The 8,905-nt window shown below is 39.8% G+C and overlaps 1 protein-coding gene across 1 annotated transcript; it reads right to left on the reverse strand.

Moving 5' to 3' along the window:
• Positions 1–1,187: 1,187 nt before the first annotated feature.
• On the reverse strand, positions 1,188–5,849 carry LOC135155562 (uncharacterized). The gene is made up of 2 exons (XM_064105042.1): positions 5,165–5,849; positions 1,188–1,261 (listed from the first exon to the last, which is right to left on the reverse strand). Exons 1-2 carry the CDS (start codon positions 5,847–5,849, stop codon positions 1,188–1,190), a joined length of 759 nt encoding a protein of 252 aa, XP_063961112.1.
• Positions 5,850–8,905: the final 3,056 nt, after the last annotated feature.

An 8,905-nucleotide genomic window follows, 5' to 3' on the forward strand; every position in this document is an offset into this window, starting at 1 on the left:
GTTTAATTTATTTTTCTCCTTCCCAACACAACATTTTATGGCCAAGGCTGGATTCCCCTTTAACTCTCACAATGAACATTCCGTGTTATCTCGTCCGTGAAAAAGAACAAAAGATTTCATAATCATGGCGAAACAGAAAGGGAATAAAATTATCGGCGGGTACGCGTCCGACAGAAATCTTAATCAAGGGATATAAGATCCAAAGTAGAATAGCTCCATGCTCCAATAATAAACAGGACCTATCCATGGTCTATAAAATAGAAGAATGGTTAAGTTATATTAAAAAAGTTTAGTCTTAAAGGGATCGTTTAACTTTGTGAGCAGCTGATTTAAAAAATTCTCAAACTGAGTTGAAACGTGCGTATGAGTGCCTGTATTTGTCCTCAAAAACCCTGAAACAGACCACAATATAGGATGAAAAACTCTAATTTAGATACAAGTAGCAATTTATTAGCCTGATTTTGATAACCGTCTAGTAGACGGGTTCAGCTTATGACCAGTTTTCTCCAATTCAAAAAGTCCGTTGGCTATTTTGACTGCCTTCTGTTGTGTGTATCTCCTATACACACGCTATTAGCTGCACTGTACATTCAGTGTATATATACCTTGTACACACGGTATGTAGGTCATGCTGTGTTCATCTAGAAATAATGTGTTGTGGTGCACAGATTCCCTGTATACACATAGTCATTGAAACCAACTCCCAATTATTTTCAAACTCTGGTTTACATCTCCAAAGTTTTTAAATTGATCCTGTAAATATAACACTTTGAAACTTTTGGGATGGTATTTTTACACTATATAAGCCTAATGTTTAGCCCATTTTCAGGAACAAAAAGGAGAATTTTTTAAATCAGAACAAAGTGAAATGATCACTTTAAGCTTTAGACCACAAGAAGAAGCAGGAGGGACATGTTAGGAAGAAGTGTGTGTGTGCGCGGGGGGGGGGGGGGTTCATGAAAAAAAGGCCCGTTCAAGCCACGCCTTTAAAAAATATTGGTCAGGAAAAGTTTATTGATCATAAACAAAAGCTGCCATTCTTCAGTAATTAAAAAATGTAACTAAGTGCTTGATTGGTTGTTCAGAAAATAGAAAAGGTGTGAAAAATTAAAAGCGCCATTTTGATTTTGTTAGCTTTGGTGCACAAGTTGGCGGTTCAAGACAAACTTTTCTTATTGCGCCATATTTCAACATTTCAAGTTGAAGTCTTCAACACTGTCGCTCAGAATGCGGTAGGATGACAAGACGAGACCTACAGAGACTGTCAGGATTTCATATACACAAATTTTAAGACGTATACTTCGTATTTTCTGGCCTAATACAATGACAAAAAGAATAACTATACGAAAGATGCCAACAAGAAAGTATGGAAGACATACTTATGAGGATCGAGATGGAGTGGGATCGGACATGTACTAAGAAAAGAAGCGGACACATAAGGACAGCGCTCTAAAGTGGACCCAAGAAGGAAGGAAAGAGAAAACGAGGTAGGCCAAAGAACACCTGGCGACGGACCGTGGAGAGTGAAATGTCTAACCTCCGACAGACCTGGGGGTCTCTGCAGAAACTGGCACAGGATAGACGAGTGGAGAGCTTTTTTTTGCTGCCGTACATGCAAGGTGGCATAACGGCAGTAAGTAATACCACGGTCACATTTGCTCTACGGCGCCATACGGCGAGTCGAAAACAGCCGTTTTATTCATTTTTACTAAAACCACCAGTATGTAGCTGGTACAAACAAATGTTAAAACGGCTGTTTTCGACTCGCCGTACGGCCGCCGTAGAACAAATGTGACCAAGGTATAAGTCTATTTTTGTTAAAAAAACATTCAGAGCGTGCAGGCTCATCCAATTGAGCAATATCTGCTGAATTGAACTGCTCGTTTGAGATGTCACTAATAAACAAATTGAAATTCTAATAACTTTCTGACCCTTAATCAAATTTCCTCAAACCTTTTTTTTCATACTTGAATATGTCATATGATTCATCATATATAATTATTATGATGTTTGAAAGTGGGGATCGAACTAAAGTCGCGGGGCCTCGGAATAGAATATTTCCTGATAGATGGCGCTATATAATGCCTATTATTATTATTATTATATTTATTATGAACACAGGTCCCACTTGAAATACTGGTGGATATTATCATCCCCCCACCCCCCCCCCCTCGTCATCGACACTTATGGAGCATTGCAAGAAAGTCTATTTTCATTCCCGAAATCAAGCACATGCCGTGCTATTAATTGCAAAGTTGCAATTGATTGCTAATCTGCTCATGAAACAAGGAGTGTAATCTGATTTGCTAAAGTTAAAAGTGATCAATCAACTGTAAAATTGCAACAGAATATTTGCGATTGATCGCAAATATTTTCTTGCAACACCCCCTTAGTCTGCAAACACGTATTTGACAATTCGACCGATAATAAAGACTAAAGACTCTAAGGACTGACTGTCAAATAGGTACCAGCCACAAGACACAGTGAATCTAGTCTCACTACTTCAGACTCTGTAACGTATTATGCAAATTGCAAAAACCAACTTTCATGGTTTCCAGGGTGGTATTCTGAAAAATGGTATCCTTTTTCTTGTAAATTATTCTTGTAGCTCAGCAAGATAACAACTCGCTAAAATTATCTAAAATCGGTATTGTGAAATCGGTCTTATCTCTGTAAGAACCTCTCCTATTTAATCTCTGACAAGCCCATGCAATATTATATCATCAACCAATCATTAAACTTTTCATATATACTTAGGTCAACCAATTATAGACCTACACCTTACACTGTTTCGGACACCTGCGACTTATTTAAGACTTCAGTTACGTGGAGAATATTATCCGATTTGTTGCAGAATGCCCGGTACTCAGTCGATCGTCATAGACTTAGGAACATTTCCTTTGGCTGATTGCAGAAGAGTAGGAGTTACAGAATTAATAGGCCTACTTCAGTCCCGGGACTTTGCAGTGAACAATGCCCTTATACCCAGGGGCAGATCCAGCCTTCGCTAATAAGGGGGGGGGGGGGGCGGCGGAATTTTTTTTTCTGCCACATTTTCCCGATCGCCCGCTCGAAGTTGATTTTTGTTTGTTTTTTTGAAGGGGTAGTCCTAAAAGTCACTTCTAATCTTTATTTTTATAAATCAACATACATATATAATAATCTCATAAGCCTTATTTAAATGGAGAGAGCGCGAAGCGCGAGCTATTTTTTTTTATTTGAAGTATTCTGTCCTAAAATTGAAATATTCTGGGCAATGTTTGTGATCCTAAACCAGATGTGTATCCAACTAAATACTACTGCTCGCGCGAAGCGCCAGCAGAAATTGTGAATATATGTTTTGATCGATCTGATCAAAAAGGGATCTGTTAACGGCTGCTTGCAGTTATAGCCATGAAGACCTTAAATATTTCAACAATCAAATAATGCAAGCGCGAGCTGAAAATTTTGACATTTCTACCTAAAGAAAATAAATTCTAAGCTATTTTTGTAATCGTGATAACGATAACTAGGCAGTCGCAGGTGCCCCACCTCTATAGGCCTACCGCTTGTAAAATGCCAGGTGGCCCACCAGCATAAAAATTTACGAGCCCGGTGGTGGCCCACCAGAAGCTCTCTCAGGTGGGCCGCAGAAACTGCCACCTTTAGACCGCTGGTGGGCCACCTGAAATTGCTAGCTGGGTAATATAACTTAACAATTGATGCGAGCGCGAAGCGCGAGCGGAAAAAATCGAGATTTACACCTAAAAATGAGACACTCTATTCGTGTTTTTGTACATCATGAAAATAATGAATATTTGGAAATCTTTCTACATTGATATTTTGTTGTTGATATATTGGATAATGATTTAAATAGAGAACAAGCTCTGTATCTGAATAAACATGCGCGATCTAGAATCTGTGCATTCTAAATACCCTTTTTTGTCATGAAAATCAATAAAGTGACCTTAAAATATTTAATATTCCGATCTGAAAAATGGGTAAATTTAAGCTTTGTATTTCAAGCAGGAAAATCATGAGGTGGATACGGATCACAGTTAAAAAAGGGCTGATATGTTTCAATATTATTACTTTAAGTTTTGACATAATATAGGGCCGGGTCATTCTAAGAACATTATATCATCATATGAAAAATGATGACTATCTTCCTATTTCTCTTCCTAAGCGCAAAAAAAGGAACAGTTTGATTATGAAATTAATATCTTTTTTATTAATCTAATAAGCCGAATAAAAGCGCGAAATCTGTTAATATTATGGCTCGAAAACTTGACATTATTTTAAAGCACTTTTTTAATGAATAATATGATGACTTGTGTTCAATAATCAATGCGAGCGCGCTATCGCAAGCCGAATTTTTTGATAAAATATCTTGAAATGGGGATTTTAAGTAGTTTGTAATAGAATTGATATTGAGATATACATAACTCACCAATCAATATGCGAGCGTGCAGCGCTAGCTGATACGTTTTGACAATCTGGGCCCCGTAACTCAAAGATTAGCGATTATAAATCGCTAATTAAACTGACCTATCAAGACCATATTGTTGCATACGCATTTTGCTCAGTGGACTGGCTAGGAACCAATCAGAAATTGCTCTTTCAAATTAGCGATTAATCGCTAACCTCTATGTTACGGGGCCTTGACCTGAAAAGCCTATTTTGAATACTTTACAGGAAAACAATAAATACCTGTCAAATCAAATTATGCGAGCGCGCGCAGCGCGAGCAGAAAATTTTAATATATAGACCATAACACATATTTTTTTTTACAAAGCACTTTTTAAAAATCAATTAAAAAAAAACAAATAAATGAAAGTTCGATTTCCGAGCGCTGTAATATCATGAATATGTTTTGTATATTGACTTCAAAATTGGACATTTTAAGCTCCATATTGAGCAAGATATGTGAATCACCTAATAGGCAATGCGAGCGAGAAGCGCGAGCGAAAATTTCATATAATGACATGAAAGATTTCTAAAATTGTTTTCCAAGTCTTCCCCTCATCTTTTTTTATTCAATCGTCTTCCTCCTCTTATGTTTCTAATTGTTTCTCCTCTCTTTTTTTTTTTATCTCTCACTTTTCATTTTTTTTTCTTTTTTTCGCTCCGCCAATGGGGGGGGGGGGGGGTCCCTCGCCCCCTGGATCCGCCGATGGATGCTTACATCCTGTCCGTTCTCTTCCCGGAAAGGAACTTGGAGAAGAATGGGATCTTAAGCTAAGAGGAAGTGAGTTCCAGAGTGTAGGAGCCACAACTGAATGGGTGTGGGAGGTTGCACTGGGAACAACTAAAAGGTTCTTGTTGGATGACCGAAGTGATCGGGAGGGTTGGTAGGTGTTGATCATACTCGCGATGTATGAGGGGGACTTTCCTTGGATGCTCTTGAATGTTATGACGAGGATTTTGAAGATGATACGCTTCTCTACTGGTAGCCAGTGCAGTTGCTTGAGTGATTTGGATATATCCTGTTTTCGAGGGACTTTATTGACAATTCTAGCAGCAGTGTTCTGTATTCTTTGTAGCTGAGAGATGAGATTTTGCGGAAGTCCAAAAAGGAGACTGTTATTGTTGTCAAGCCTGCTGGTAATGAAGGCATGGACCAAGGCCTGCGTCGCTTGGGTCGTAAGGTATTGTCTGATCTGTCCTATTGTTCGAATGGCAATCATGGCAGAGCGACAGACTGCTGCAACATGTTCTTTCATCATAAGATGGCGATCCATTATGCATCCAAGGTTTCTTGCGTGGGAGGATGATTCAACTACCTGGTTTCCAATAGCAACAGACACTGATTCAGGTGAGGGCCGAAAACGTGATGAGAAGTGAACTATGTCTGTTTTAGATTCATTCATCGCGAGCATGTTTTTTTTAGACCAAGCTTTGATATCTGCAAGACATTCACTGATACTGGATAGCGACTGAGCCCTGTCAATTGGTTGAAAAGTCAAATATATCTTGGTGTCATCGGCGTACATCATCGCGTCCAATCCATGTGCTTTTACAATATCATATATCGGAGCATAGAGCGTGAACGTAAGTGGGCCAATCACAGATCCCTGGGCTACTCCACACGTATCACTATAAACTCCTGAGGAAGAGCCGTTTATTGACACTACATTGGACCTGTCTTGCAAGTATGACTGGAACCAACTTAGGATCGTGTCACAAAAACCATAGCGTTCAGCCAATCTTCTTAAGAGGACTCGATGGTCGATCGTGTCGAATGCCACACTGTAGTCTAAGAGGACAAGCACAACTTCCTTGTGACCATCAAGCGCCAGAAGAATGTCATTTTGGACTCTTATTAGAGCAGTTTCAACCGAATGATGGGCCCTATATGCCAACTGGACATCTGGCAAAAGATTATTAGTTGCCAAATCATCATTGACCTGACCAGCAACTGTTCTCTCAACCAGTTTTGCCGCAAAACTCTAGTTCGATATGGGTCGGTAGCTCTTGAGTTCATTTCGAGGAAGGTTGTCCTTCTTGATCCTTGGTGACATAAATGCCTGCTTCATTGTTTCTGATACCACGCCTGCTTGAAGACTACTGTTGACGACATCAGTGAGGACAGGAAGCAATGTTGGCGTGCATTTCTTTATCAAAGATGTTGGAATTGGGTCCAGATTGCAGGTAGAATTGGAGGCTGCTTTGATTGTCTTCAGCACTTCATCTTCTGTGACATCATCGAATTCTGCTAAAGAGGCATCACACGTGTCAGGAACTTGTACAGACATGTCTTGGTTGGGACAACAGTTCAACTCATCACGCAACTTCTTGATTTTCGTTTCAAAGAGGTCACCAAATGACGTTGTAGGTGCGAGTTGTAGGTCAGAGTCATGTTCAGGAAGAACCATCAGCTGTGTTGGTATAGAAAGGCTGTTAGTCAGACGAAAAAGAGCACGACTGTCAGAAGCACGCACCTTTTGAAGGAAATAACTGGACTTTGCTTGCAGAAGTTGCTCGTTGTATGACTTACAACTATCCAGGTAGCTCTCTCCTTGTCAACAGTCAGTTTCGTTTTCTCAGCACGACGCTCCTTCCTTCGTCGTTCCTGCTTCGCCCGGCGGAGGCTCTTTGTATACCAAGGTGCATGGGGTCTCAATATATTAACATCCTTTTCCTTTGTTGGTGCATGGTCATCAAGGATTCTCCGAAGCTCTTTATCGTATAGTTCCATCAGCTGTTCCGGGTTAGAAACCGGTGTACCATCACTGTACAAATTGGAGGAAGTGATGTCAAGACAGAACTTGTCCATTTCGATGTCTTTCAGATTCCTTGCTGTGATGTGTCTCTTCAATCACAAATGAAGGATTTCGTACCAGAAAAAAATTTGACAAGCAAAAAAAAAAAAAAAAAAGGTCTTCAAGCTCGTCAGGGGGGGGGGGGGGGGGCAGGTATATGACTTTTGTATGGGATGTGGCTCGTCAGGGGGGGGCAGAGTGCCCCCTGCCCCCCCCCCCCCGTAGGTACGCTAGTGTCTCTGAGGTGATGAGAGAAGTATCTCAAGTAAAGACGAGAACTCCTTGAAGAATGTGCCCAGAGGAGTCTTGTTCTTTTTAGAAGCAGGTGGTCGGTACAGCGCAATAAGCCGAAAAGAACAAAATTTTGACGATGAAACATTCAAATCAAGGTATTCAAAGGACTTAAAGTACTCAAGGAGATTCCTAGTTACATGATATCCTTTGTGTAGGAGAACACCAACTCCACCACCTCTCCCACTGTAACGAGGAATATGATGAAAATCAAGATGGGGCAATGTCTCCTTGAGAATAGCAAGAGAATGACTATCCCTCTCATTGCCAGTCAACCATGTCTCTGTCAGAACCATAATGTCTATTATGTTGGTGATGATAAAATCACAGAGGGCGTTACATGTACCACGGGACTTGATAGAGCGTGAGTTCCATAACGCGAACTTGGTAGACGATTCTTGGTTTCTACGAAGTGTGTCACTTGTAGGAATGCTCGTGAGTTGCCTTTCTTTCGATTCGGATGTTCGGTTTGTGACATTATTCTTAGATGTTCGTTTGGAAACGCGTATCTCAACGTTCCTGCTCCCGGTCCTCAAACGTAGATTTCTTCCCCCTCTACATCCTCTACGCTTTAGAATGTTTAATACCTTCAGCAAATTCCATGTTGAATGGTCAATTCGATTCAAATCAGTGCCTTTGATAGAACATTTAATTTGGTAAAGCTGCCCATTTGTGTAGTGATGAATTGGTCCGTTCATGATATCGATCTCGAAGTCCAGTACAATGGAGTGGGGAGTCGGACCGACATCAGGTGCACTATATCACAATGGGAACAACTCTTAGGATATATCGCAAGATATATTGTCCCAGCAGCATTTTCAGTCCTTGACATAAGACGACACCATCGGGGAAGATATGGGGATAAACAAGATCACATGCTCGTTGAATAACTACTCAAGATCCGTGGGAAAACTTCTCAGTAAATCTAATCAAATTGTCACACTTATGCACAATTAAAAACGATCCAAGTTGTTCAGACTGTCACATAACTTCACTTTCAACCAACAGAGGGAGGTCAATACGACCAAACATGTGAAAAACCTTACTTTAAAGACTTATTCTGAGAGCGACCTGAAAAGATCGTGCAGCTTGAGTTAGCGCGGAACAAATATAGCAACTGAATTGTTGTTTTATACAAAAAACAACAATATTTAAAGTTATGGGATATGTATATTATAATACAAATCATTTGCATAATATTAAAACAAAAATTTCCTGATTAGCACTGAAGGCTTATTTTATATCCAGTAATCACTCAGAAAAAATTTTCAAGTCATTTTTTTGTTGAAAATTTGTATCAAATTGCATTGTTTTATATCATTTAAATATATAGTTTGGGACTCATAAAAATAAACGTTTTTTGAGCAAATGAT

The sequence above is a fragment of the Lytechinus pictus genome, chromosome 9, assembly GCF_037042905.1.
Source record: "Lytechinus pictus isolate F3 Inbred chromosome 9, Lp3.0, whole genome shotgun sequence".
Taxonomy (NCBI): Eukaryota; Metazoa; Echinodermata; class Echinoidea; order Temnopleuroida; family Toxopneustidae; genus Lytechinus; species Lytechinus pictus.

Coding starts and splice junctions, on each gene's coding strand:
- LOC135155562 (XM_064105042.1), bottom strand. CDS start 5,849: ATGAATGAATCTAAAACAGACATAGTTCACTTCTCATCACGTTTTCGG. Junction 1,262..5,164: donor GGGAAGAGAACGGACAGGAT/GTAAGCATCCAT, acceptor AAATCCTGACAG/TCTCTGTAGGTCTCGTCTTG.